General features: G+C 37.5%; 1 protein-coding gene and 42 non-coding genes across 43 annotated transcripts; 42 read left to right on the forward strand and 1 right to left on the reverse strand.

Annotated features, from left to right (window-relative positions):
* The first annotated feature begins 237 nt into the window (after nt 1-237).
* LOC144846604 (5S ribosomal RNA) lies at nt 238-356 on the forward strand. The gene has a single exon (XR_013613216.1). It is a non-coding gene; the product is annotated as a 5S ribosomal RNA (ribosomal RNA).
* A 788-nt stretch (nt 357-1144) lies between these two features.
* LOC144844750 (uncharacterized) lies at nt 1145-5076 on the reverse strand. Its single transcript, XM_078701800.1, has 7 exons — nt 4965-5076; nt 4184-4426; nt 3612-3926; nt 3270-3413; nt 3019-3183; nt 2417-2705; nt 1145-2217 (listed from the first exon to the last, which is right to left on the reverse strand). The coding sequence occupies exons 3-7, from the start codon at nt 3831-3833 to the stop codon at nt 1562-1564; spliced, it is 1476 nt and encodes a 491-aa protein (XP_078557926.1). The 5' UTR covers nt 3834-3926; nt 4184-4426; nt 4965-5076; the 3' UTR covers nt 1145-1561.
* Nucleotides 5077-5904: 828 nt separating this feature from the next.
* On the forward strand, nt 5905-6023 carry LOC144846702 (5S ribosomal RNA). The gene has a single exon (XR_013613291.1). It is a non-coding gene; the product is annotated as a 5S ribosomal RNA (ribosomal RNA).
* Nucleotides 6024-6606: 583 nt separating this feature from the next.
* Nucleotides 6607-6725, forward strand: LOC144846454 (5S ribosomal RNA). The gene has a single exon (XR_013613072.1). It is a non-coding gene; the product is annotated as a 5S ribosomal RNA (ribosomal RNA).
* A 238-nt stretch (nt 6726-6963) lies between these two features.
* Nucleotides 6964-7082, forward strand: LOC144846243 (5S ribosomal RNA). Its single transcript, XR_013612868.1, has one exon. It is a non-coding gene; the product is annotated as a 5S ribosomal RNA (ribosomal RNA).
* A 118-nt stretch (nt 7083-7200) lies between these two features.
* LOC144846526 (5S ribosomal RNA) lies at nt 7201-7319 on the forward strand. The gene has a single exon (XR_013613141.1). It is a non-coding gene; the product is annotated as a 5S ribosomal RNA (ribosomal RNA).
* Nucleotides 7320-7901: 582 nt separating this feature from the next.
* LOC144846703 (5S ribosomal RNA) lies at nt 7902-8020 on the forward strand. The gene has a single exon (XR_013613292.1). It is a non-coding gene; the product is annotated as a 5S ribosomal RNA (ribosomal RNA).
* Nucleotides 8021-8603: 583 nt separating this feature from the next.
* On the forward strand, nt 8604-8722 carry LOC144846455 (5S ribosomal RNA). Its single transcript, XR_013613073.1, has one exon. It is a non-coding gene; the product is annotated as a 5S ribosomal RNA (ribosomal RNA).
* Nucleotides 8723-8960: 238 nt separating this feature from the next.
* Nucleotides 8961-9079, forward strand: LOC144846605 (5S ribosomal RNA). Its single transcript, XR_013613217.1, has one exon. It is a non-coding gene; the product is annotated as a 5S ribosomal RNA (ribosomal RNA).
* Nucleotides 9080-9197: 118 nt separating this feature from the next.
* On the forward strand, nt 9198-9316 carry LOC144846527 (5S ribosomal RNA). Its single transcript, XR_013613142.1, has one exon. It is a non-coding gene; the product is annotated as a 5S ribosomal RNA (ribosomal RNA).
* Nucleotides 9317-9898: 582 nt separating this feature from the next.
* LOC144846705 (5S ribosomal RNA) lies at nt 9899-10017 on the forward strand. The gene has a single exon (XR_013613294.1). It is a non-coding gene; the product is annotated as a 5S ribosomal RNA (ribosomal RNA).
* A 583-nt stretch (nt 10018-10600) lies between these two features.
* Nucleotides 10601-10719, forward strand: LOC144846456 (5S ribosomal RNA). Its single transcript, XR_013613074.1, has one exon. It is a non-coding gene; the product is annotated as a 5S ribosomal RNA (ribosomal RNA).
* A 238-nt stretch (nt 10720-10957) lies between these two features.
* On the forward strand, nt 10958-11076 carry LOC144846244 (5S ribosomal RNA). Its single transcript, XR_013612869.1, has one exon. It is a non-coding gene; the product is annotated as a 5S ribosomal RNA (ribosomal RNA).
* A 118-nt stretch (nt 11077-11194) lies between these two features.
* On the forward strand, nt 11195-11313 carry LOC144846528 (5S ribosomal RNA). The gene has a single exon (XR_013613143.1). It is a non-coding gene; the product is annotated as a 5S ribosomal RNA (ribosomal RNA).
* Nucleotides 11314-11895: 582 nt separating this feature from the next.
* On the forward strand, nt 11896-12014 carry LOC144846706 (5S ribosomal RNA). Its single transcript, XR_013613295.1, has one exon. It is a non-coding gene; the product is annotated as a 5S ribosomal RNA (ribosomal RNA).
* A 583-nt stretch (nt 12015-12597) lies between these two features.
* Nucleotides 12598-12716, forward strand: LOC144846457 (5S ribosomal RNA). The gene has a single exon (XR_013613075.1). It is a non-coding gene; the product is annotated as a 5S ribosomal RNA (ribosomal RNA).
* A 238-nt stretch (nt 12717-12954) lies between these two features.
* On the forward strand, nt 12955-13073 carry LOC144846245 (5S ribosomal RNA). Its single transcript, XR_013612870.1, has one exon. It is a non-coding gene; the product is annotated as a 5S ribosomal RNA (ribosomal RNA).
* Nucleotides 13074-13191: 118 nt separating this feature from the next.
* Nucleotides 13192-13310, forward strand: LOC144846529 (5S ribosomal RNA). The gene has a single exon (XR_013613144.1). It is a non-coding gene; the product is annotated as a 5S ribosomal RNA (ribosomal RNA).
* A 582-nt stretch (nt 13311-13892) lies between these two features.
* LOC144846957 (5S ribosomal RNA) lies at nt 13893-14011 on the forward strand. The gene has a single exon (XR_013613535.1). It is a non-coding gene; the product is annotated as a 5S ribosomal RNA (ribosomal RNA).
* A 583-nt stretch (nt 14012-14594) lies between these two features.
* Nucleotides 14595-14713, forward strand: LOC144846958 (5S ribosomal RNA). Its single transcript, XR_013613536.1, has one exon. It is a non-coding gene; the product is annotated as a 5S ribosomal RNA (ribosomal RNA).
* Nucleotides 14714-14951: 238 nt separating this feature from the next.
* LOC144846247 (5S ribosomal RNA) lies at nt 14952-15070 on the forward strand. The gene has a single exon (XR_013612871.1). It is a non-coding gene; the product is annotated as a 5S ribosomal RNA (ribosomal RNA).
* Nucleotides 15071-15188: 118 nt separating this feature from the next.
* On the forward strand, nt 15189-15307 carry LOC144846641 (5S ribosomal RNA). Its single transcript, XR_013613252.1, has one exon. It is a non-coding gene; the product is annotated as a 5S ribosomal RNA (ribosomal RNA).
* A 583-nt stretch (nt 15308-15890) lies between these two features.
* On the forward strand, nt 15891-16009 carry LOC144846574 (5S ribosomal RNA). Its single transcript, XR_013613187.1, has one exon. It is a non-coding gene; the product is annotated as a 5S ribosomal RNA (ribosomal RNA).
* Nucleotides 16010-16247: 238 nt separating this feature from the next.
* LOC144846248 (5S ribosomal RNA) lies at nt 16248-16366 on the forward strand. Its single transcript, XR_013612872.1, has one exon. It is a non-coding gene; the product is annotated as a 5S ribosomal RNA (ribosomal RNA).
* A 118-nt stretch (nt 16367-16484) lies between these two features.
* On the forward strand, nt 16485-16603 carry LOC144846530 (5S ribosomal RNA). Its single transcript, XR_013613145.1, has one exon. It is a non-coding gene; the product is annotated as a 5S ribosomal RNA (ribosomal RNA).
* A 582-nt stretch (nt 16604-17185) lies between these two features.
* LOC144846707 (5S ribosomal RNA) lies at nt 17186-17304 on the forward strand. The gene has a single exon (XR_013613296.1). It is a non-coding gene; the product is annotated as a 5S ribosomal RNA (ribosomal RNA).
* A 583-nt stretch (nt 17305-17887) lies between these two features.
* On the forward strand, nt 17888-18006 carry LOC144846458 (5S ribosomal RNA). The gene has a single exon (XR_013613076.1). It is a non-coding gene; the product is annotated as a 5S ribosomal RNA (ribosomal RNA).
* Nucleotides 18007-18244: 238 nt separating this feature from the next.
* On the forward strand, nt 18245-18363 carry LOC144846249 (5S ribosomal RNA). Its single transcript, XR_013612873.1, has one exon. It is a non-coding gene; the product is annotated as a 5S ribosomal RNA (ribosomal RNA).
* Nucleotides 18364-18481: 118 nt separating this feature from the next.
* Nucleotides 18482-18600, forward strand: LOC144846531 (5S ribosomal RNA). Its single transcript, XR_013613146.1, has one exon. It is a non-coding gene; the product is annotated as a 5S ribosomal RNA (ribosomal RNA).
* A 582-nt stretch (nt 18601-19182) lies between these two features.
* On the forward strand, nt 19183-19301 carry LOC144846709 (5S ribosomal RNA). Its single transcript, XR_013613297.1, has one exon. It is a non-coding gene; the product is annotated as a 5S ribosomal RNA (ribosomal RNA).
* Nucleotides 19302-19884: 583 nt separating this feature from the next.
* On the forward strand, nt 19885-20003 carry LOC144846459 (5S ribosomal RNA). The gene has a single exon (XR_013613077.1). It is a non-coding gene; the product is annotated as a 5S ribosomal RNA (ribosomal RNA).
* A 238-nt stretch (nt 20004-20241) lies between these two features.
* On the forward strand, nt 20242-20360 carry LOC144846250 (5S ribosomal RNA). The gene has a single exon (XR_013612874.1). It is a non-coding gene; the product is annotated as a 5S ribosomal RNA (ribosomal RNA).
* Nucleotides 20361-20478: 118 nt separating this feature from the next.
* LOC144846532 (5S ribosomal RNA) lies at nt 20479-20597 on the forward strand. Its single transcript, XR_013613147.1, has one exon. It is a non-coding gene; the product is annotated as a 5S ribosomal RNA (ribosomal RNA).
* A 582-nt stretch (nt 20598-21179) lies between these two features.
* On the forward strand, nt 21180-21298 carry LOC144846710 (5S ribosomal RNA). The gene has a single exon (XR_013613298.1). It is a non-coding gene; the product is annotated as a 5S ribosomal RNA (ribosomal RNA).
* A 583-nt stretch (nt 21299-21881) lies between these two features.
* LOC144846460 (5S ribosomal RNA) lies at nt 21882-22000 on the forward strand. Its single transcript, XR_013613078.1, has one exon. It is a non-coding gene; the product is annotated as a 5S ribosomal RNA (ribosomal RNA).
* Nucleotides 22001-22238: 238 nt separating this feature from the next.
* Nucleotides 22239-22357, forward strand: LOC144846251 (5S ribosomal RNA). Its single transcript, XR_013612875.1, has one exon. It is a non-coding gene; the product is annotated as a 5S ribosomal RNA (ribosomal RNA).
* Nucleotides 22358-22475: 118 nt separating this feature from the next.
* LOC144846535 (5S ribosomal RNA) lies at nt 22476-22594 on the forward strand. Its single transcript, XR_013613149.1, has one exon. It is a non-coding gene; the product is annotated as a 5S ribosomal RNA (ribosomal RNA).
* A 582-nt stretch (nt 22595-23176) lies between these two features.
* Nucleotides 23177-23295, forward strand: LOC144846959 (5S ribosomal RNA). Its single transcript, XR_013613537.1, has one exon. It is a non-coding gene; the product is annotated as a 5S ribosomal RNA (ribosomal RNA).
* A 583-nt stretch (nt 23296-23878) lies between these two features.
* On the forward strand, nt 23879-23997 carry LOC144846961 (5S ribosomal RNA). The gene has a single exon (XR_013613539.1). It is a non-coding gene; the product is annotated as a 5S ribosomal RNA (ribosomal RNA).
* Nucleotides 23998-24235: 238 nt separating this feature from the next.
* On the forward strand, nt 24236-24354 carry LOC144846252 (5S ribosomal RNA). Its single transcript, XR_013612876.1, has one exon. It is a non-coding gene; the product is annotated as a 5S ribosomal RNA (ribosomal RNA).
* A 118-nt stretch (nt 24355-24472) lies between these two features.
* On the forward strand, nt 24473-24591 carry LOC144846642 (5S ribosomal RNA). Its single transcript, XR_013613253.1, has one exon. It is a non-coding gene; the product is annotated as a 5S ribosomal RNA (ribosomal RNA).
* A 583-nt stretch (nt 24592-25174) lies between these two features.
* LOC144846575 (5S ribosomal RNA) lies at nt 25175-25293 on the forward strand. Its single transcript, XR_013613188.1, has one exon. It is a non-coding gene; the product is annotated as a 5S ribosomal RNA (ribosomal RNA).
* Nucleotides 25294-25531: 238 nt separating this feature from the next.
* On the forward strand, nt 25532-25650 carry LOC144846253 (5S ribosomal RNA). Its single transcript, XR_013612877.1, has one exon. It is a non-coding gene; the product is annotated as a 5S ribosomal RNA (ribosomal RNA).
* The last annotated feature ends 15 nt before the right edge of the window (nt 25651-25665 follow it).

A 25665-nucleotide genomic window follows, 5' to 3' on the forward strand; every position in this document is an offset into this window, starting at 1 on the left:
GTTTAACTTTTTTTAAATTATACTAAACAAAGTTTATTTTACCTTTCAAAATTATGTGTTTCTTGAACAGAAGTGTGTGCAAATACCAAAGTCATGGTTTCAGCAGCTGCTAATTTGAATCCTAGAAAATGTTCTATAATAAATTCCAAAAGTATTAGGTTATAGGATATATGTGTTTGTAGAGATTAAGACAGTGACTATAAGATCTCTATAATCTTGAACCGCAAGTTAGCGAATGTCTACAACCATACCACGTTGAAAACACCGGTTCTCGTCCGATCACCGCAGTTAAACAACATCGGGCCTGGTTAGTACTTGGATGGGAGACCGCCTGGGAATACCTGGTGTCGTAGACCTATGTTTAACTATTTTAAATTATACTAAACAAAATTTGTTTTACCTTTCAATTATGTTTTTATGACAGTAACAATAAGATCTATCTAAGGTATAATCTTGAACCGCAAGTAACCGAATGTCTACAACCATACCACGTTGAAAACACTGGTTCTCGTCCGATCACCGCAGTTAAACAACGTCGGGCCTGGTTAGTACTTGGATGGGAGACCGCCTGGGAATGGCTCATCACCCCCCTAGGTACATATGCCTGGAAATCGATCTCTTATCACGTGACCTGATCTCTCTTATTATCCAGACTGACCTGGGAAGTTTTAGTTCATTTTTTTTCTTTTTTTTTCTATTTTTTTAGCTTGAGTTTAGAGTTTTATTATAATTTAATGGCAATATTTTATTTATATCATTTTTTTTCTTTAAAATTTGGTATATTGATGAGGTTCTCTACTGATGATCAACTGTAGTAACTAATAAAAATAATTGTGACTGAATGAATGCACATTTTTAAATAAATGATTATTATTGAGCATCTCTATTGGCTATCGGATCGAACAAACTAAAGGAACATTGTGGTCTAGCTGATATTCACCATGTAACCAAGAGGTCCCGGGTTCTAGACTTGGTGGAGGGTGAGTGTATTTCCATTCACAATTTAAGAAGCATTGAGTGAAAAATGACTTGACCTCCATGGTATTCAAACCTAGGACCTCTCGCTTACAAGGCATATTTCTGTAACTGAACAAAAGAAACGGATAAAAGACAAAATAATATTTATTTTACTTTTGTGTTCTGATTTAATATAACATCATGACACATACACCAACTTGTGTATATATAATATATAACATTTATAAAATATTATAAAAATATAAAATATGCACAGGGTGTGCATTTAGAGCACTCAGCTTTTGCTAAAATAATACTGAAATATAATACTGAAATAAAGAATGAGCATTTTTGACAAATTCAAAAGTTTGTATTCCATTAAAACATCAATGTAACTACTCAAAATAATTATATAAAATGTATAAAATAGTGAAAATATAATGCACAGGGTGTGCATGTAAAGCTTTTGCTAAAATAATACTGAAATAATACTGAAATTAAGAATGTATGAATGAATGTAACTATTCATAATATATAACATTTATAAAATAACATAAAAATATAAAATATGCACAGGGTGTGCATTTAGAGCACTCAGCTTTTGCTAAAATAATACTGAAATATAATACAGAAATATCTTCTGTTCACTATTTTTAGTCTTCTCACGTGATGGAGTGTATCGCTTCCGGAGTCCTCCACACTTTGGCACATGGCAAACAGAACAAGGTTTCTGTGATCTTGGATGATATGGTGTAAGCTTTGGCGGTGCTGTAGGTGGTGGCCGATAGGAAAAGGGTAAGCGTTGGTTTGTTGATGGCTTGAAGGTCACAGATGGTCCCTGTGCTTGCGAAGGCATAATCAACAGAATTGCACCAGATGGCCTTACTGGAAGTGATGGAGTTGTAGTAGCTGGTTTAGGGAGTACCTTTTGTAGTGAGCTGTTAGATGGTTTATTCAAATTGTCTAGAAATTCAGCTTCAGGTACCTCAGCATCGTTGAGTCTACATTTTTGGTAGCGCCTTTTTCCAGAAACATGTTCCACAACTGGATATTGAACCTGTGGCCTGTCTGGAGGTGATAATTGTGCTGGACTCTCCTCTTTTCTGTTCTCCTCCTTGTTCAGAGCCACATGGTCTGCACTAAGGTGATCGATAGGATCATCATCATCAGTCTCTGATGTGGCAACATCGACGCCCTCATCTTCTGCTTCACTCTCTTGTTTTTCTTCTCCTTCATCTTCTTTGACCTGCTCTTCTTCCACTGTAAATACAAATAAAAAGAATAAGAATAATAATTATTGAAATGACAAGCACAATCAATCATCATCACAAGGCAATCATAATTAAAACATACAGGAGGACTCACAAACGTAAAGTATATAACAATGATACAGTGCAATACACCCAGATTTTAAACCAAAAAATCAAGATTATTAACACTAATTTGTGATTAATCTCACCTTTCTTGATGTAATAGTCCTTTGATGTGAAATCGGTGGACTGGCAGTAGGCGTACTCTAAACCTAGGAGTTCCTCCTCCTCTTGGCTTCCGGACTTTTCTGGGTAGGGCATGGGTGCTGTGAAATTAGGTTCATACATATGTTCTTTCCCAAACAAGACCTCTGCCTGCTGGTTTAGACGCTGGATTTGACGAGGGTCAACACATGAGGTAATCCGCCCCCTACCTCCAGTAACCTTGAGCGACTCCATGCGATTGTTCCATTGTACTGCAAACGCTATGAGGTACACCTGAAAGAGAGAATTAAATGAAGAAACAATGCTTATCGTGTTGAGGAAACTTTGGTTTTGTTTAGAGAAATTAATTTACCCATGTTGAGTTAGTTATTAGTTTATTTAGCTATTGTCAAAAAGTACCCACTTTTTGTATGTAAAAGTATAGGTATTTTCCCAAGCTACAAAAGTTGTAATAATTCTCAAATATGGATGGATACATATTATATTATTAACTGAACGATATAAAGAATAGACAATTTTTGGGTGGACCTCCCCTTTTTAATATTTATTGTAAAAAATAAGAATGGTTTTGAAATTAGATGATTACCTGAAAAGGTGCTATTCCACACCGTTGTGAAGGGATGGCTCTAAACATGTGGGCATGAAGACCTTCCAGAGAGTTACTGCCTCTGCGGCATCTGTATTTGTTCAGCTTAACACCATTCAAAGTAACTTCCTTGGTAGTAACATACAGGGGAATGTTTGATGGATCCTAAATGAAATATATGCAAAACATAATTTTTGACAATTGACAATTATAATGCCTTTGAGGTAGATAGGGGAAATACGATAAATTACCTGCATGCAACTCAGATGTTTACTGGCAGTTGTCCAGTAAGCATCGACTGCCTCTAATGATTTAAACAAATGAACGCCATCGATGTCGAGTCCAGCTGGACCCTTAAACTCCTGAAGGATGACCTCAATAGTGACAGCACTCACCTGTAACAGAATTCAAAAGGATACATATAATTAAGTTTCCTTCAAATACTCAGCTATTTTATTTATTTATCTGAACCAAAACCACACTACTGACACTCTTACCGAATTTCTTAAACCGATTCATGCACAAAGAAAACATAATAATAGTTATTTTTCCAGTAATGTATTAACTGTATTAAGTAATTACATTTCGCTTACCTCGACACCACGTGTTATACGACGGACATAGGACTTCAGCTGGTACGGCTTTACAAAATACATCATCTGCTGATCATTGTATTGTGAGTAGAGTTCCTCGTTGCTATTTCTCACTGCTCTGACAAGCTTCAGCATATCATCCTTGTTAGAATGGCACCAGCGAGAGCACTCATGAAAGAACCATACTTGGCATGGCTCTGCTTTATTACAACTGCATCCCATCGATGTAACCAATGACGGATGTCCAGCCGCACAACCATCCCTTCATTCGCCCAGTCTTCAAATAGCCTTTCCAGCCAAGCTGTCCCTCCATCACTACAATTTAATTTACATTAAATTTAATGAGTTAACTTAGAGATTGATTGATTGATTTTATTCGATATTCATACAAAAAGTTAAAATATACAATGTACAAAATGGGAAACATGGGAAGAAAAAAAAATGAATTAAACTCGGCATCTTTCTGAAAAAAATGTTGAACAGCCAATTAGACGCGAGCACAATGCATAGCACTCTCTATACTCCGTCCATTCTATGTTCAGGCATTAGGTTTGAATAGATATTACACTCACCTGCAGCAATTGTTGTCTGCATAAATTATCTTGGGTGCTGGTGCATTGGCTCGTTTAAACCTGGCAATGAGACCATAGGCCATCCGCTTGTAGCAGCTCTCCGACTCTGCAGCCACAGCAACTGTTGTCACAAACTGACCCCACTCATTCAGGACACTAGTGAGGTACTGCATAGAGTTTTTTCCATCGCCATAGATTGCAAATAGTACACTCATGATTGATGATATCACCTTCCATTCTCACCTGAGAGAAAAAGTAGAAACATGTAAAATTATAATATTATCCTCTTTTACCATTAAATTTAAGTATTTAAAATATAGAGAACATATGGACGTATTAATGTTTTTGTATAGGCATAGGGCCTACAGTAAATATTAATAGGGCTAGGCCTCTACTCTAGGAAGCAGGTCAACTCGTCGCCAAAAGAATGACTAGGCCTAGCTAGAGGGCCTACCCTAGCCTAGAGGGGCCTGTATTTAAGCCCTGCCCCTGTGTGGGCCAGAGGCTAGTAGGCCTAGACTAGAGTAGCCTAGAGGTTAGCCTAGGCTAGCCAGGTAGGGTACAGCCTAGCCTAGCTAGCCTAGACCTACCTAGTAGACCCGAGCCTCTAGGCCTAGCCATTATAGGCTAGCCTCTAGGCCTACTAGGCCTCCTAGCTAGTAGAGTAGGCGTAGCCTACTAGGCCTAGGCCTAGCCTAGGCCTATTTAATAATATTAATAAAACACAAGTTCATTCATTTATTTTACACATAACTAGGCAATGGCCAAAGGCTTTTCTTACTTTATATCAATAATGATCTTTACAGCATAGCATTCACGATAGAGGAATTAAACCCTCCTCCACAACGGATATCCCCCTCCTACTAGGCCCCTAGGCCTAGCCTACACCGATATTTTTCCTTCGCGACGAGACGCCGGAAGTAATTTTCTAAACTTGTTCAGCTCTAATTTGGTGACGTCATACGTCTGCTCAACAGGGCTCGATGATAGGTCTGTTGAGCAGGGCCTTCCCTCAACTCTATTCAATGATTGGTCCGTTGAGCAATGGCTCTACTCAACGAGGCTCAATGATTGGTCCGTTGGGCATGATTATTGTACATGGATGGGTTTTTCTCTGGGAATACCTGGTGTCGTAGACCTATGTTTAACTTTTTTAAAAATTATACTAAACAAAGTTTATTTTACCTTTCAATTATGTTTTTATGACAGTAACTATAAGATCTATCTAAGGTATAATCTTGAACCGCAAGTAACCGAATGTCTACAACCGTACCAGGTTGCCTGGGAATATCTGGTGTCGTACACCTGTGTTTATCTTTTTAATAATCCTAAAATATAGTCTTTTTTAAATGTTTAGATTTTGACAAATGTGTTTATACTGTTGATGATAGTATAAGTAAATAAATTCAAACTGTAACCGAAGTTAATCGAAAGTTTTTCAACTAAACTGCCTTGAAAACAACGGTTCTCGTCCGATCATTGAAGTTAAACAAGTTGTTGTTCAAAGACATGTTTGTTGTTGTATGTTGCTGCTGTGGTGACCGTACAAACGTCACTGTACTACGCGGGCGTCCACTTGTGTGCGCGTTTGCTTCTTAGCAACAAAGCGGCCTGAAGCGTTTGTACATGCCGCTATTGTGTTATACTTCTTTGTACAGTGTTATTGTTTCTTTTATATTGTCTTTTTATTAATTAAAAAACGCCCAACTCAGTAACCGAATGTCTACGACCATACCACGTTGACAACACCGGTTCTCGTCCGATCACCGCAGTTAAACAACGTCGGGCCTGGTTAGTACTTGGATGGGAGACCACCTGGGAATACCTGGTGTCGTAGACCTATGTTTAACTTTTTTTTAAATTATACTAAACAAAGTTTATTTTACCTTTCAATTATGTTTTTATGACAGTAACTATAAGATCTATCTAAGGTATAATCTTGAACCGCAAGTAACCGAATGTCTACAACCGTACCAGGTTGCCTGGGAATATCTGGTGTCGTACACCTGTGTTTATCTTTTTAATAATCCTAAAATATAGTCTTTTTTAAATGTTTAGATTTTGACAAAATGTGTTTATACTGTTGATGATAGTATAAGTAAATAAATTCAAACTGTAACCGAAGTTAATCGAAAGTTTTTCAACTAAACTGCCTTGAAAACAACGGTTCTCGTCCGATCATTGAAGTTAAACAAGTTGTTGTTCAAAGACATGTTTGTTGTTGTATGTTGCTGCTGTGGTGACCGTACAAACGTCACTGTACTACGCGGGCGTCCACTTGTGTGCGCGTTAGCTTCTTAGCAACAAAGCGGCCTGAAGCTTTTGTACATGCCGCTATTGTGTTATGCTTCTTTGTACAGTGTTATTGTTTCTTTTATATTGTCTTTTTATTAATTAAAAAACGCCCAACTCAGTAACCGAATGTCTACGACCATACCACGTTGACAACACCGGTTCTCGTCCGATTACCGCAGTTAAACAACGTCGGGCCTGGTTAGTACTTGGATGGGAGACCGCCTGGGAATACCTGGTGTCGTAGACCTATGTTTAACTTTTTTTAAATTATACTAAACAAAGTTTATTTTACCTTTCAATTATGTGTTTCTTGAACAGAAGTGTGTGCAAATACCAAAGTCATGGTTTCAGCAGCTGCTAATTTGAATCCTAGAAAATGTTCTATAATAAATTCCAAAAGTATTAGGTTATAGGATATATGTGTTTGTAGAGATTAAGACAGTGACTATAAGATCTCTATAATCTTGAACCGCAAGTTAGCGAATGTCTACAACCATACCACGTTGAAAACACCGGTTCTCGTCCGATCACCGCAGTTAAACAACGTCGGGCCTGGTTAGTACTTGGATGGGAGACCGCCTGGGAATACCTGGTGTCGTAGACCTATGTTTAACTATTTTAAATTATACTAAACAAAATTTGTTTTACCTTTCAATTATGTTTTTATGACAGTAACAATAAGATCTATCTAAGGTATAATCTTGAACCGCAAGTAACCGAATGTCTACAACCATACCACGTTGAAAACACTGGTTCTCGTCCGATCACCGCAGTTAAACAACGTCGGGCCTGGTTAGTACTTGGATGGGAGACCGCCTGGGAATACCTGGTGTCGTAGACCTATGTTTAACTTTTTTTTAAATTATACTAAACAAAGTTTATTTTACCTTTCAATTATGTTTTTATGACAGTAACTATAAGATCTATCTAAGGTATAATCTTGAACCGCAAGTAACCGAATGTCTACAACCGTACCAGGTTGCCTGGGAATATCTGGTGTCGTACACCTGTGTTTATCTTTTTAATAATCCTAAAATATAGTCTTTTTTAAATGTTTAGATTTTGACAAATGTGTTTATACTGTTGATGATAGTATAAGTAAATAAATTCAAACTGTAACCGAAGTTAATCGAAAGTTTTTCAACTAAACTGCCTTGAAAACAACGGTTCTCGTCCGATCATTGAAGTTAAACAAGTTGTTGTTCAAAGACATGTTTGTTGTTGTATGTTGCTGCTGTGGTGACCGTACAAACGTCACTGTACTACGCGGGCGTCCACTTGTGTGCGCGTTTGCTTCTTAGCAACAAAGCGGCCTGAAGCGTTTGTACATGCCGCTATTGTGTTATGCTTCTTTGTACAGTGTTATTGTTTCTTTTATATTGTCTTTTTATTAATTAAAAAACGCCCAACTCAGTAACCGAATGTCTACGACCATACCACGTTGACAACACCGGTTCTCGTCCGATCACCGCAGTTAAACAACGTCGGGCCTGGTTAGTACTTGGATGGGAGACCACCTGGGAATACCTGGTGTCGTAGACCTATGTTTAACTTTTTTTTAAATTATACTAAACAAAGTTTATTTTACCTTTCAATTATGTTTTTATGACAGTAACTATAAGATCTATCTAAGGTATAATCTTGAACCGCAAGTAACCGAATGTCTACAACCGTACCAGGTTGCCTGGGAATATCTGGTGTCGTACACCTGTGTTTATCTTTTTAATAATCCTAAAATATAGTCTTTTTTAAATGTTTAGATTTTGACAAAATGTGTTTATACTGTTGATGATAGTATAAGTAAATAAATTCAAACTGTAACCGAAGTTAATCGAAAGTTTTTCAACTAAACTGCCTTGAAAACAACGGTTCTCGTCCGATCATTGAAGTTAAACAAGTTGTTGTTCAAAGACATGTTTGTTGTTGTATGTTGCTGCTGTGGTGACCGTACAAACGTCACTGTACTACGCGGGCGTCCACTTGTGTGCGCGTTAGCTTCTTAGCAACAAAGCGGCCTGAAGCTTTTGTACATGCCGCTATTGTGTTATGCTTCTTTGTACAGTGTTATTGTTTCTTTTATATTGTCTTTTTATTAATTAAAAAACGCCCAACTCAGTAACCGAATGTCTACGACCATACCACGTTGACAACACCGGTTCTCGTCCGATTACCGCAGTTAAACAACGTCGGGCCTGGTTAGTACTTGGATGGGAGACCGCCTGGGAATACCTGGTGTCGTAGACCTATGTTTAACTTTTTTTAAATTATACTAAACAAAGTTTATTTTACCTTTCAATTATGTGTTTCTTGAACAGAAGTGTGTGCAAATACCAAAGTCATGGTTTCAGCAGCTGCTAATTTGAATCCTAGAAAATGTTCTATAATAAATTCCAAAAGTATTAGGTTATAGGATATATGTGTTTGTAGAGATTAAGACAGTGACTATAAGATCTCTATAATCTTGAACCGCAAGTTAGCGAATGTCTACAACCATACCACGTTGAAAACACCGGTTCTCGTCCGATCACCGCAGTTAAACAACATCGGGCCTGGTTAGTACTTGGATGGGAGACCGCCTGGGAATACCTGGTGTCGTAGACCTATGTTTAACTATTTTAAATTATACTAAACAAAATTTGTTTTACCTTTCAATTATGTTTTTATGACAGTAACAATAAGATCTATCTAAGGTATAATCTTGAACCGCAAGTAACCGAATGTCTACAACCATACCACGTTGAAAACACTGGTTCTCGTCCGATCACCGCAGTTAAACAACGTCGGGCCTGGTTAGTACTTGGATGGGAGACCGCCTGGGAATACCTGGTGTCGTAGACCTATGTTTAACTTTTTTAAAAATTATACTAAACAAAGTTTATTTTACCTTTCAATTATGTTTTTATGACAGTAACTATAAGATCTATCTAAGGTATAATCTTGAACCGCAAGTAACCGAATGTCTACAACCGTACCAGGTTGCCTGGGAATATCTGGTGTCGTACACCTGTGTTTATCTTTTTAATAATCCTAAAATATAGTCTTTTTTAAATGTTTAGATTTTGACAAATGTGTTTATACTGTTGATGATAGTATAAGTAAATAAATTCAAACTGTAACCGAAGTTAATCGAAAGTTTTTCAACTAAACTGCCTTGAAAACAACGGTTCTCGTCCGATCATTGAAGTTAAACAAGTTGTTGTTCAAAGACATGTTTGTTGTTGTATGTTGCTGCTGTGGTGACCGTACAAACGTCACTGTACTACGCGGGCGTCCACTTGTGTGCGCGTTTGCTTCTTAGCAACAAAGCGGCCTGAAGCGTTTGTACATGCCGCTATTGTGTTATGCTTCTTTGTACAGTGTTATTGTTTCTTTTATATTGTCTTTTTATTAATTAAAAAACGCCCAACTCAGTAACCGAATGTCTACGACCATACCACGTTGACAACACCGGTTCTCGTCCGATCACCGCAGTTAAACAACGTCGGGCCTGGTTAGTACTTGGATGGGAGACCACCTGGGAATACCTGGTGTCGTAGACCTATGTTTAACTTTTTTTTAAATTATACTAAACAAAGTTTATTTTACCTTTCAATTATGTTTTTATGACAGTAACTATAAGATCTATCTAAGGTATAATCTTGAACCGCAAGTAACCGAATGTCTACAACCGTACCAGGTTGCCTGGGAATATCTGGTGTCGTACACCTGTGTTTATCTTTTTAATAATCCTAAAATATAGTCTTTTTTAAATGTTTAGATTTTGACAAAATGTGTTTATACTGTTGATGATAGTATAAGTAAATAAATTCAAACTGTAACCGAAGTTAATCGAAAGTTTTTCAACTAAACTGCCTTGAAAACAACGGTTCTCGTCCGATCATTGAAGTTAAACAAGTTGTTGTTCAAAGACATGTTTGTTGTTGTATGTTGCTGCTGTGGTGACCGTACAAACGTCACTGTACTACGCGGGCGTCCACTTGTGTGCGCGTTAGCTTCTTAGCAACAAAGCGGCCTGAAGCTTTTGTACATGCCGCTATTGTGTTATGCTTCTTTGTACAGTGTTATTGTTTCTTTTATATTGTCTTTTTATTAATTAAAAAACGCCCAACTCAGTAACCGAATGTCTACGACCATACCACGTTGACAACACCGGTTCTCGTCCGATTACCGCAGTTAAACAACGTCGGGCCTGGTTAGTACTTGGATGGGAGACCGCCTGGGAATACCTGGTGTCGTAGACCTATGTTTAACTTTTTTTAAATTATACTAAACAAAGTTTATTTTACCTTTCAATTATGTGTTTCTTGAACAGAAGTGTGTGCAAATACCAAAGTCATGGTTTCAGCAGCTGCTAATTTGAATCCTAGAAAATGTTCTATAATAAATTCCAAAAGTATTAGGTTATAGGATATATGTGTTTGTAGAGATTAAGACAGTGACTATAAGATCTCTATAATCTTGAACCGCAAGTTAGCGAATGTCTACAACCATACCACGTTGAAAACACCGGTTCTCGTCCGATCACCGCAGTTAAACAACGTCGGGCCTGGTTAGTACTTGGATGGGAGACCGCCTGGGAATACCTGGTGTCGTAGACCTATGTTTAACTATTTTAAATTATACTAAACAAAATTTGTTTTACCTTTCAATTATGTTTTTATGACAGTAACAATAAGATCTATCTAAGGTATAATCTTGAACCGCAAGTAACCGAATGTCTACAACCATACCACGTTGAAAACACTGGTTCTCGTCCGATCACCGCAGTTAAACAACGTCGGGCCTGGTTAGTACTTGGATGGGAGACCGCCTGGGAATACCTGGTGTCGTAGACCTATGTTTAACTTTTTTTTAAATTATACTAAACAAAGTTTATTTTACCTTTCAATTATGTTTTTATGACAGTAACTATAAGATCTATCTAAGGTATAATCTTGAACCGCAAGTAACCGAATGTCTACAACCGTACCAGGTTGCCTGGGAATATCTGGTGTCGTACACCTGTGTTTATCTTTTTAATAATCCTAAAATATAGTCTTTTTTAAATGTTTAGATTTTGACAAATGTGTTTATACTGTTGATGATAGTATAAGTAAATAAATTCAAACTGTAACCGAAGTTAATCGAAAGTTTTTCAACTAAACTGCCTTGAAAACAACGGTTCTCGTCCGATCATTGAAGTTAAACAAGTTGTTGTTCAAAGACATGTTTGTTGTTGTATGTTGCTGCTGTGGTGACCGTACAAACGTCACTGTACTACGCGGGCGTCCACTTGTGTGCGCGTTTGCTTCTTAGCAACAAAGCGGCCTGAAGCGTTTGTACATGCCGCTATTGTGTTATGCTTCTTTGTACAGTGTTATTGTTTCTTTTATATTGTCTTTTTATTAATTAAAAAACGCCCAACTCAGTAACCGAATGTCTACGACCATACCACGTTGACAACACCGGTTCTCGTCCGATCACCGCAGTTAAACAACGTCGGGCCTGGTTAGTACTTGGATGGGAGACCACCTGGGAATACCTGGTGTCGTAGACCTATGTTTAACTTTTTTTTAAATTATACTAAACAAAGTTTATTTTACCTTTCAATTATGTTTTTATGACAGTAACTATAAGATCTATCTAAGGTATAATCTTGAACCGCAAGTAACCGAATGTCTACAACCGTACCAGGTTGCCTGGGAATATCTGGTGTCGTACACCTGTGTTTATCTTTTTAATAATCCTAAAATATAGTCTTTTTTAAATGTTTAGATTTTGACAAAATGTGTTTATACTGTTGATGATAGTATAAGTAAATAAATTCAAACTGTAACCGAAGTTAATCGAAAGTTTTTCAACTAAACTGCCTTGAAAACAACGGTTCTCGTCCGATCATTGAAGTTAAACAAGTTGTTGTTCAAAGACATGTTTGTTGTTGTATGTTGCTGCTGTGGTGACCGTACAAACGTCACTGTACTACGCGGGCGTCCACTTGTGTGCGCGTTAGCTTCTTAGCAACAAAGCGGCCTGAAGCTTTTGTACATGCCGCTATTGTGTTATGCTTCTTTGTACAGTGTTATTGTTTCTTTTATATTGTCTTTTTATTAATTAAAAAACGCCCAACTCAGTAACCGAATGTCTACGACCATACCACGTTGACAACACCGGTTCTCGTCCGATTACCGCAGTTAAACAACGTCGGGCCTGGTTAGTACTTGGATGGGAGACCGCCTGGGAATACCTGGTGTCGTAGACCTATGTTTAACTTTTTTTAAATTATACTAAACAAAGTTTATTTTACCTTTCAATTATGTGTTTCTTGAACAGAAGTGTGTGCAAATACCAAAGTCATGGTTTCAGCAGCTGCTAATTTGAATCCTAGAAAATGTTCTATAATAAATTCCAAAAGTATTAGGTTATAGGATATATGTGTTTGTAGAGATTAAGACAGTGACTATAAGATCTCTATAATCTTGAACCGCAAGTTAGCGAATGTCTACAACCATACCACGTTGAAAACACCGGTTCTCGTCCGATCACCGCAGTTAAACAACGTCGGGCCTGGTTAGTACTTGGATGGGAGACCGCCTGGGAATACCTGGTGTCGTAGACCTATGTTTAACTATTTTAAATTATACTAAACAAAATTTGTTTTACCTTTCAATTATGTTTTTATGACAGTAACAATAAGATCTATCTAAGGTATAATCTTGAACCGCAAGTAACCGAATGTCTACAACCATACCACGTTGAAAACACTGGTTCTCGTCCGATCACCGCAGTTAAACAACGTCGGGCCTGGTTAGTACTTGGATGGGAGACCGCCTGGGAATACCTGGTGTCGTAGACCTATGTTTAACTTTTTTTTAAATTATACTAAACAAAGTTTATTTTACCTTTCAATTATGTTTTTATGACAGTAACTATAAGATCTATCTAAGGTATAATCTTGAACCGCAAGTAACCGAATGTCTACAACCGTACCAGGTTGCCTGGGAATATCTGGTGTCGTACACCTGTGTTTATCTTTTTAATAATCCTAAAATATAGTCTTTTTTAAATGTTTAGATTTTGACAAATGTGTTTATACTGTTGATGATAGTATAAGTAAATAAATTCAAACTGTAACCGAAGTTAATCGAAAGTTTTTCAACTAAACTGCCTTGAAAACAACGGTTCTCGTCCGATCATTGAAGTTAAACAAGTTGTTGTTCAAAGACATGTTTGTTGTTGTATGTTGCTGCTGTGGTGACCGTACAAACGTCACTGTACTACGCGGGCGTCCACTTGTGTGCGCGTTTGCTTCTTAGCAACAAAGCGGCCTGAAGCGTTTGTACATGCCGCTATTGTGTTATGCTTCTTTGTACAGTGTTATTGTTTCTTTTATATTGTCTTTTTATTAATTAAAAAACGCCCAACTCAGTAACCGAATGTCTACGACCATACCACGTTGACAACACCGGTTCTCGTCCGATCACCGCAGTTAAACAACGTCGGGCCTGGTTAGTACTTGGATGGGAGACCGCCTGGGAATACCTGGTGTCGTAGACCTATGTTTAACTTTTTTTTAAATTATACTAAACAAAGTTTATTTTACCTTTCAATTATGTTTTTATGACAGTAACTATAAGATCTATCTAAGGTATAATCTTGAACCGCAAGTAACCGAATGTCTACAACCGTACCAGGTTGCCTGGGAATATCTGGTGTCGTACACCTGTGTTTATCTTTTTAATAATCCTAAAATATAGTCTTTTTTAAATGTTTAGATTTTGACAAAATGTGTTTATACTGTTGATGATAGTATAAGTAAATAAATTCAAACTGTAACCGAAGTTAATCGAAAGTTTTTCAACTAAACTGCCTTGAAAACAACGGTTCTCGTCCGATCATTGAAGTTAAACAAGTTGTTGTTCAAAGACATGTTTGTTGTTGTATGTTGCTGCTGTGGTGACTGTACAAACGTCACTGTACTACGCGGGCGTCCACTTGTGTGCGCGTTTGCTTCTTAGCAACAAAGCGGCCTGAAGCTTTTGTACATGCCGCTATTGTGTTATGCTTCTTTGTACAGTGTTATTGTTTCTTTTATATTGTCTTTTTATTAATTAAAAAACGCCCAACTCAGTAACCGAATGTCTACGACCATACCACGTTGACAACACCGGTTCTCGTCCGATCACCGCAGTTAAACAACGTCGGGCCTGGTTAGTACTTGGATGGGAGACCGCCTGGGAATACCTGGTGTCGTAGACCTATGTTTAACTTTTTTTAAATTATACTAAACAAAGTTTATTTTACCTTTCAATTATGTGTTTCTTGAACAGAAGTGTGTGCAAATACCAAAGTCATGGTTTCAGCAGCTGCTAATTTGAATCCTAGAAAATGTTCTATAATAAATTCCAAAAGTATTAGGTTATAGGATATATGTGTTTGTAGAGATTAAGACAGTAACTATAAGATCTCTATAATCTTGAACCGCAAGTTAACGAATGTCTACAACCATACCACGTTGAAAACACCGGTTCTCGTCCGATCACCGCAGTTAAACAACGTCGGGCCTGGTTAGTACTTGGATGGGAGACCGCCTGGGAATACCTGGTGTCGTAGACCTATGTTTAACTTTTTTAAATTATACTAAACAAAATTTGTTTTACCTTTCAATTATGTTTTTATGACAGTAACAATAAGATCTATCTAAGGTATAATCTTGAACCGCAAGTAACCGAATGTCTTCAACCATACCACGTTGAAAACACCGGTTCTCGTCCGATCACCGCAGTTAAACAACGTCGGGCCTGGTTAGTACTTGTATGGGAGACCGCCTGGGAATACCTGGTGTCGTAGACCTATGTTTAACTTTTTTTTAAATTATACTAAACAAAGTTTATTTTACCTTTCAATTATGTTTTTATGACAGTAACTATAAGATCTATCTAAGGTATAATCTTGAACCGCAAGTAACCGAATGTCTACAACCGTACCAGGTTGCCTGGGAATATCTGGTGTCGTACACCTGTGTTTATCTTTTTAATAATCCTAAAATATAGTCTTTTTTAAATGTTTACATTTTGACAAAATGTGTTTATACTGTTGATGATAGTATAAGTAAATAAATTCAAACTGTAACCGAAGTTAATCGAAAGTTTTTCAACTAAACTGCCTTGAAAACAACGGTTCTCGTCCGATCATTGAAGTTAAACAAGTTGTTGTTCAAAGACATGTTTGTTGTTGTATGTTGCTGCTGTGGTGACCGTACAAACGTCACTGTACTACGCGGGCGTCCACTTGTGTGCGCGTTTGCTTCTTAGCAACAAAGCGGCCTGAAGCTTTTGTACATGCCGCTATTGTGTTATGCTTCTTTGTACAGTGTTATTGTTTCTTTTATATTGTCTTTTTATTAATTAAAAAACGCCCAACTCAGTAACCGAATGTCTACGACCATACCACGTTGACAACACCGGTTCTCGTCCGATCACCGCAGTTAAACAACGTCGGGCCTGGTTAGTACTTGGATGGGAGACCGCCTGGGAATACATGGTGTCGTAGACCTATGTTTAACTTTTTTTAAATTATACTAAACAAAGTTTATTTTACCTTTCAATTATGTGTTTCTTGAACAGAAGTGTGTGCAAATACCAAAGTCATGGTTTCAGCAGCTGCTAATTTGAATCCTAGAAAATGTTCTATAATAAATTCCAAAAGTATTAGGTTATAGGATATATGTGTTTGTAGAGATTAAGACAGTGACTATAAGATCTCTATAATCTTGAACCGCAAGTTAGCGAATGTCTACAACCATACCACGTTGAAAACACCGGTTCTCGTCCGATCACCGCAGTTAAACAACGTCGGGCCTGGTTAGTACTTGGATGGGAGACCGCCTGGGAATACCTGGTGTCGTAGACCTATGTTTAACTATTTTAAATTATACTAAACAAAATTTGTTTTACCTTTCAATTATGTTTTTATGACAGTAACAATAAGATCTATCTAAGGTATAATCTTGAACCGCAAGTAACTGAATGTCTACAACCATACCACGTTGAAAACACTGGTTCTCGTCCGATCACCGCAGTTAAACAACGTCGGGCCTGGTTAGTACTTGGATGGGAGACCGCCTGGGAATACCTGGTGTCGTAGACCTATGTTTAACTTTTTTTTAAATTATACTAAACAAAGTTTATTTTACCTTTCAATTATGTTTTTATGACAGTAACTATAAGATCTATCTAAGGTATAATCTTGAACCGCAAGTAACCGAATGTCTACAACCGTACCAGGTTGCCTGGGAATATCTGGTGTCGTACACCTGTGTTTATCTTTTTAATAATCCTAAAATATAGTCTTTTTTAAATGTTTAGATTTTGACAAATGTGTTTATACTGTTGATGATAGTATAAGTAAATAAATTCAAACTGTAACCGAAGTTAATCGAAAGTTTTTCAACTAAACTGCCTTGAAAACAACGGTTCTCGTCCGATCATTGAAGTTAAACAAGTTGTTGTTCAAAGACATGTTTGTTGTTGTATGTTGCTGCTGTGGTGACCGTACAAACGTCACTGTACTACGCGGGCGTCCACTTGTGTGCGCGTTTGCTTCTTAGCAACAAAGCGGCCTGAAGCGTTTGTACATGCCGCTATTGTGTTATGCTTCTTTGTACAGTGTTATTGTTTCTTTTATATTGTCTTTTTATTAATTAAAAAACGCCCAACTCAGTAACCGAATGTCTACGACCATACCACGTTGACAACACCGGTTCTCGTCCGATCACCGCAGTTAAACAACGTCGGGCCTGGTTAGTACTTGGATGGGAGACCACCTGGGAATACCTGGTGTCGTAGACCTATGTTTAACTTTTTTTTAAATTATACTAAACAAAGTTTATTTTACCTTTCAATTATGTTTTTATGACAGTAACTATAAGATCTATCTAAGGTATAATCTTGAACCGCAAGTAACCGAATGTCTACAACCGTACCAGGTTGCCTGGGAATATCTGGTGTCGTACACCTGTGTTTATCTTTTTAATAATCCTAAAATATAGTCTTTTTTAAATGTTTAGATTTTGACAAAATGTGTTTATACTGTTGATGATAGTATAAGTAAATAAATTCAAACTGTAACCGAAGTTAATCGAAAGTTTTTCAACTAAACTGCCTTGAAAACAACGGTTCTCGTCCGATCATTGAAGTTAAACAAGTTGTTGTTCAAAGACATGTTTGTTGTTGTATGTTGCTGCTGTGGTGACCGTACAAACGTCACTGTACTACGCGGGCGTCCACTTGTGTGCGCGTTAGCTTCTTAGCAACAAAGCGGCCTGAAGCTTTTGTACATGCCGCTATTGTGTTATGCTTCTTTGTACAGTGTTATTGTTTCTTTTATATTGTCTTTTTATTAATTAAAAAACGCCCAACTCAGTAACCGAATGTCTACGACCATACCACGTTGACAACACCGGTTCTCGTCCGATTACCGCAGTTAAACAACGTCGGGCCTGGTTAGTACTTGGATGGGAGACCGCCTGGGAATACCTGGTGTCGTAGACCTATGTTTAACTTTTTTTAAATTATACTAAACAAAGTTTATTTTACCTTTCAATTATGTGTTTCTTGAACAGAAGTGTGTGCAAATACCAAAGTCATGGTTTCAGCAGCTGCTAATTTGAATCCTAGAAAATGTTCTATAATAAATTCCAAAAGTATTAGGTTATAGGATATATGTGTTTGTAGAGATTAAGACAGTGACTATAAGATCTCTATAATCTTGAACCGCAAGTTAGCGAATGTCTACAACCATACCACGTTGAAAACACCGGTTCTCGTCCGATCACCGCAGTTAAACAACGTCGGGCCTGGTTAGTACTTGGATGGGAGACCGCCTGGGAATACCTGGTGTCGTAGACCTATGTTTAACTATTTTAAATTATACTAAACAAAATTTGTTTTACCTTTCAATTATGTTTTTATGACAGTAACAATAAGATCTATCTAAGGTATAATCTTGAACCGCAAGTAACTGAATGTCTACAACCATACCACGTTGAAAACACTGGTTCTCGTCCGATCACCGCAGTTAAACAACGTCGGGCCTGGTTAGTACTTGGATGGGAGACCGCCTGGGAATACCTGGTGTCGTAGACCTATGTTTAACTTTTTTTTAAATTATACTAAACAAAGTTTATTTTACCTTTCAATTATGTTTTTATGACAGTAACTATAAGATCTATCTAAGGTATAATCTTGAACCGCAAGTAACCGAATGTCTACAACCGTACCAGGTTGCCTGGGAATATCTGGTGTCGTACACCTGTGTTTATCTTTTTAATAATCCTAAAATATAGTCTTTTTTAAATGTTTAGATTTTGACAAATGTGTTTATACTGTTGATGATAGTATAAGTAAATAAATTCAAACTGTAACCGAAGTTAATCGAAAGTTTTTCAACTAAACTGCCTTGAAAACAACGGTTCTCGTCCGATCATTGAAGTTAAACAAGTTGTTGTTCAAAGACATGTTTGTTGTTGTATGTTGCTGCTGTGGTGACCGTACAAACGTCACTGTACTACGCGGGCGTCCACTTGTGTGCGCGTTTGCTTCTTAGCAACAAAGCGGCCTGAAGCGTTTGTACATGCCGCTATTGTGTTATGCTTCTTTGTACAGTGTTATTGTTTCTTTTATATTGTCTTTTTATTAATTAAAAAACGCCCAACTCAGTAACCGAATGTCTACGACCATACCACGTTGACAACACCGGTTCTCGTCCGATCACCGCAGTTAAACAACGTCGGGCCTGGTTAGTACTTGGATGGGAGACCACCTGGGAATACCTGGTGTCGTAGACCTATGTTTAACTTTTTTTTAAATTATACTAAACAAAGTTTATTTTACCTTTCAATTATGTTTTTATGACAGTAACTATAAGATCTATCTAAGGTATAATCTTGAACCGCAAGTAACCGAATGTCTACAACCGTACCAGGTTGCCTGGGAATATCTGGTGTCGTACACCTGTGTTTATCTTTTTAATAATCCTAAAATATAGTCTTTTTTAAATGTTTAGATTTTGACAAAATGTGTTTATACTGTTGATGATAGTATAAGTAAATAAATTCAAACTGTAACCGAAGTTAATCGAAAGTTTTTCAACTAAACTGCCTTGAAAACAACGGTTCTCGTCCGATCATTGAAGTTAAACAAGTTGTTGTTCAAAGACATGTTTGTTGTTGTATGTTGCTGCTGTGGTGACCGTACAAACGTCACTGTACTACGCGGGCGTCCACTTGTGTGCGCGTTAGCTTCTTAGCAACAAAGCGGCCTGAAGCTTTTGTACATGCCGCTATTGTGTTATGCTTCTTTGTACAGTGTTATTGTTTCTTTTATATTGTCTTTTTATTAATTAAAAAACGCCCAACTCAGTAACCGAATGTCTACGACCATACCACGTTGACAACACCGGTTCTCGTCCGATTACCGCAGTTAAACAACGTCGGGCCTGGTTAGTACTTGGATGGGAGACCGCCTGGGAATACCTGGTGTCGTAGACCTATGTTTAACTTTTTTTAAATTATACTAAACAAAGTTTATTTTACCTTTCAATTATGTGTTTCTTGAACAGAAGTGTGTGCAAATACCAAAGTCATGGTTTCAGCAGCTGCTAATTTGAATCCTAGAAAATGTTCTATAATAAATTCCAAAAGTATTAGGTTATAGGATATATGTGTTTGTAGAGATTAAGACAGTGACTATAAGATCTCTATAATCTTGAACCGCAAGTTAGCGAATGTCTACAACCATACCACGTTGAAAACACCGGTTCTCGTCCGATCACCGCAGTTAAACAACGTCGGGCCTGGTTAGTACTTGGATGGGAGACCGCCTGGGAATACCTGGTGTCGTAGACCTATGTTTAACTATTTTAAATTATACTAAACAAAATTTGTTTTACCTTTCAATTATGTTTTTATGACAGTAACAATAAGATCTATCTAAGGTATAATCTTGAACCGCAAGTAACCGAATGTCTACAACCATACCACGTTGAAAACACTGGTTCTCGTCCGATCACCGCAGTTAAACAACGTCGGGCCTGGTTAGTACTTGGATGGGAGACCGCCTGGGAATACCTGGTGTCGTAGACCTATGTTTAACTTTTTTTTAAATTATACTAAACAAAGTTTATTTTACCTTTCAATTATGTTTTTATGACAGTAACTATAAGATCTATCTAAGGTATAATCTTGAACCGCAAGTAACCGAATGTCTACAACCGTACCAGGTTGCCTGGGAATATCTGGTGTCGTACACCTGTGTTTATCTTTTTAATAATCCTAAAATATAGTCTTTTTTAAATGTTTAGATTTTGACAAATGTGTTTATACTGTTGATGATAGTATAAGTAAATAAATTCAAACTGTAACCGAAGTTAATCGAAAGTTTTTCAACTAAACTGCCTTGAAAACAACGGTTCTCGTCCGATCATTGAAGTTAAACAAGTTGTTGTTCAAAGACATGTTTGTTGTTGTATGTTGCTGCTGTGGTGACCGTACAAACGTCACTGTACTACGCGGGCGTCCGCTTGTGTGCGCGTTTGCTTCTTAGCAACAAAGCGGCCTGAAGCGTTTGTACATGCCGCTATTGTGTTATGCTTCTTTGTACAGTGTTATTGTTTCTTTTATATTGTCTTTTTATTAATTAAAAAACGCCCAACTCAGTAACCGAATGTCTACGACCATACCACGTTGACAACACCGGTTCTCGTCCGATCACCGCAGTTAAACAACGTCGGGCCTGGTTAGTACTTGGATGGGAGACCACCTGGGAATACCTGGTGTCGTAGACCTATGTTTAACTTTTTTTTAAATTATACTAAACAAAGTTTATTTTACCTTTCAATTATGTTTTTATGACAGTAACTATAAGATCTATCTAAGGTATAATCTTGAACCGCAAGTAACCGAATGTCTACAACCGTACCAGGTTGCCTGGGAATATCTGGTGTCGTACACCTGTGTTTATCTTTTTAATAATCCTAAAATATAGTCTTTTTTAAATGTTTAGATTTTGACAAAATGTGTTTATACTGTTGATGATAGTATAAGTAAATAAATTCAAACTGTAACCGAAGTTAATCGAAAGTTTTTCAACTAAACTGCCTTGAAAACAACGGTTCTCGTCCGATCATTGAAGTTAAACAAGTTGTTGTTCAAAGACATGTTTGTTGTTGTATGTTGCTGCTGTGGTGACCGTACAAACGTCACTGTACTACGCGGGCGTCCACTTGTGTGCGCGTTAGCTTCTTAGCAACAAAGCGGCCTGAAGCTTTTGTACATGCCGCTATTGTGTTATGCTTCTTTGTACAGTGTTATTGTTTCTTTTATATTGTCTTTTTATTAATTAAAAAACGCCCAACTCAGTAACCGAATGTCTACGACCATACCACGTTGACAACACCGGTTCTCGTCCGATTACCGCAGTTAAACAACGTCGGGCCTGGTTAGTACTTGGATGGGAGACCGCCTGGGAATACCTGGTGTCGTAGACCTATGTTTAACTTTTTTTAAATTATACTAAACAAAGTTTATTTTACCTTTCAATTATGTGTTTCTTGAACAGAAGTGTGTGCAAATACCAAAGTCATGGTTTCAGCAGCTGCTAATTTGAATCCTAGAAAATGTTCTATAATAAATTCCAAAAGTATTAGGTTATAGGATATATGTGTTTGTAGAGATTAAGACAGTGACTATAAGATCTCTATAATCTTGAACCGCAAGTTAGCGAATGTCTACAACCATACCACGTTGAAAACACCGGTTCTCGTCCGATCACCGCAGTTAAACAACGTCGGGCCTGGTTAGTACTTGGATGGGAGACCGCCTGGGAATACCTGGTGTCGTAGACCTATGTTTAACTATTTTAAATTATACTAAACAAAATTTGTTTTACCTTTCAATTATGTTTTTATGACAGTAACAATAAGATCTATCTAAGGTATAATCTTGAACCGCAAGTAACCGAATGTCTACAACCATACCACGTTGAAAACACTGGTTCTCGTCCGATCACCGCAGTTAAACAACGTCGGGCCTGGTTAGTACTTGGATGGGAGACCGCCTGGGAATACCTGGTGTCGTAGACCTATGTTTAACTTTTTTTTAAATTATACTAAACAAAGTTTATTTTACCTTTCAATTATGTTTTTATGACAGTAACTATAAGATCTATCTAAGGTATAATCTTGAACCGCAAGTAACCGAATGTCTACAACCGTACCAGGTTGCCTGGGAATATCTGGTGTCGTACACCTGTGTTTATCTTTTTAATAATCCTAAAATATAGTCTTTTTTAAATGTTTAGATTTTGACAAATGTGTTTATACTGTTGATGATAGTATAAGTAAATAAATTCAAACTGTAACCGAAGTTAATCGAAAGTTTTTCAACTAAACTGCCTTGAAAACAACGGTTCTCGTCCGATCATTGAAGTTAAACAAGTTGTTGTTCAAAGACATGTTTGTTGTTGTATGTTGCTGCTGTGGTGACCGTACAAACGTCACTGTACTACGCGGGCGTCCACTTGTGTGCGCGTTTGCTTCTTAGCAACAAAGCGGCCTGAAGCGTTTGTACATGCCGCTATTGTGTTATGCTTCTTTGTACAGTGTTATTGTTTCTTTTATATTGTCTTTTTATTAATTAAAAAACGCCCAACTCAGTAACCGAATGTCTACGACCATACCACGTTGACAACACCGGTTCTCGTCCGATCACCGCAGTTAAACAACGTCGGGCCTGGTTAGTACTTGGATGGGAGACCGCCTGGGAATACCTGGTGTCGTAGACCTATGTTTAACTTTTTTTAAAATTATACTCAACAAAATTTATTTTACCTTTCAATTATGTTTTTATGACAGTAACTATAAGATCTATCTAAGGTATAATCTTGAACCGCAAGTAACCGAATGTCTACAACCGTACCAGGTTGCCTGGGAATATCTGGTGTCGTACACCTGTGTTTATCTTTTTAATAATCCTAAAATATAGTCTTTTTTAAATGTTTAGATTTTGACAAAATGTGTTTATACTGTTGATGATAGTATAAGTAAATAAATTCAAACTGTAACCGAAGTTAATCGAAAGTTTTTCAACTAAACTGCCTTGAAAACAACGGTTCTCGTCCGATCATTGAAGTTAAACAAGTTGTTGTTCAAAGACATGTTTGTTGTTGTATGTTGCTGCTGTGGTGACCGTACAAACGTCACTGTACTACGCGGGCGTCCACTTGTGTGCGCGTTTGCTTCTTAGCAACAAAGCGGCCTGAAGCTTTTGTACATGCCGCTATTGTGTTATGCTTCTTTGTACAGTGTTATTGTTTCTTTTATATTGTCTTTTTATTAATTAAAAAACGCCCAACTCAGTAACCGAATGTCTACGACCATACCACGTTGACAACACCGGTTCTCGTCCGATCACCGCAGTTAAACAACGTCGGGCCTGGTTAGTACTTGGATGGGAGACCGCCTGGGAATACCTGGTGTCGTAGACCTATGTTTAACTTTTTTTAAATTATACTAAACAAAGTTTATTTTACCTTTCAATTATGTGTTTCTTGAACAGAAGTGTGTGCAAATACCAAAGTCATGGTTTCAGCAGCTGCTAATTTGAATCCTAGAAAATGTTCTATAATAAATTCCAAAAGTATTAGGTTATAGGATATATGTGTTTGTAGAGATTAAGACAGTAACTATAAGATCTCTATAATCTTGAACCGCAAGTTAACGAATGTCTACAACCATACCACGTTGAAAACACCGGTTCTCGTCCGATCACCGCAGTTAAACAACGTCGGGCCTGGTTAGTACTTGGATGGGAGACCGCCTGGGAATACCTGGTGTCGTAGACCTATGTTTAACTTTTTTAAATTATACTAAACAAAATTTGTTTTACCTTTCAATTATGTTTTTATGACAGTAACAATAAGATCTATCTAAGGTATAATCTTGAACCGCAAGTAACCGAATGTCTTCAACCATACCACGTTGAAAACACCGGTTCTCGTCCGATCACCGCAGTTAAACAACGTCGGGCCTGGTTAGTACTTGTATGGGAGACCGCCTGGGAATACCTGGTGTCGTAGACCTATGTTTAACTTTTTTTTAAATTATACTAAACAAAGTTTATTTTACCTTTCAATTATGTTTTTATGACAGTAACTATAAGATCTATCTAAGGTATAATCTTGAACCGCAAGTAACCGAATGTCTACAACCGTACCAGGTTGCCTGGGAATATCTGGTGTCGTACACCTGTGTTTATCTTTTTAATAATCCTAAAATATAGTCTTTTTTAAATGTTTACATTTTGACAAAATGTGTTTATACTGTTGATGATAGTATAAGTAAATAAATTCAAACTGTAACCGAAGTTAATCGAAAGTTTTTCAACTAAACTGCCTTGAAAACAACGGTTCTCGTCCGATCATTGAAGTTAAACAAGTTGTTGTTCAAAGACATGTTTGTTGTTGTATGTTGCTGCTGTGGTGACCGTACAAACGTCACTGTACTACGCGGGCGTCCACTTGTGTGCGCGTTTGCTTCTTAGCAACAAAGCGGCCTGAAGCTTTTGTACATGCCGCTATTGTGTTATGCTTCTTTGTACAGTGTTATTGTTTCTTTTATATTGTCTTTTTATTAATTAAAAAACGCCCAACTCAGTAACCGAATGTCTACGACCATACCACGTTGACAACACCGGTTCTCGTCCGATCACCGCAGTTAAACAACGTCGGGCCTGGTTAGTACTTGGATGGGAGACCGCCTGGGAATACATGGTGTCGTAGACCTATGTTTAACTTTTTTTAAATTATACTAAACAAAGTTTATTTTACCTTTCAATTATGTGTTTCTTGAACAGAAGTGTGTGCAAATACCAAAGTCATGGTTTCAGCAGCTGCTAATTTGAATCCTAGAAAATGTTCTATAATAAATTCCAAAAGTATTAGGTTATAGGATATATGTGTTTGTAGAGATTAAGACAGTGACTATAAGATCTCTATAATCTTGAACCGCAAGTTAGCGAATGTCTACAACCATACCACGTTGAAAACACCGGTTCTCGTCCGATCACCGCAGTTAAACAACGTCGGGCCTGGTTAGTACTTGGATGGGAGACCGCCTGGGAATACCTGGTGTCGTAGACCTATGTTTAACTTTTT

Source organism: Antedon bifida, chromosome 6 (assembly GCF_963402885.1).
Source record: "Antedon bifida chromosome 6, ecAntBifi1.1, whole genome shotgun sequence".
In the NCBI taxonomy this organism is placed as follows: domain Eukaryota; kingdom Metazoa; phylum Echinodermata; class Crinoidea; order Comatulida; family Antedonidae; genus Antedon; species Antedon bifida.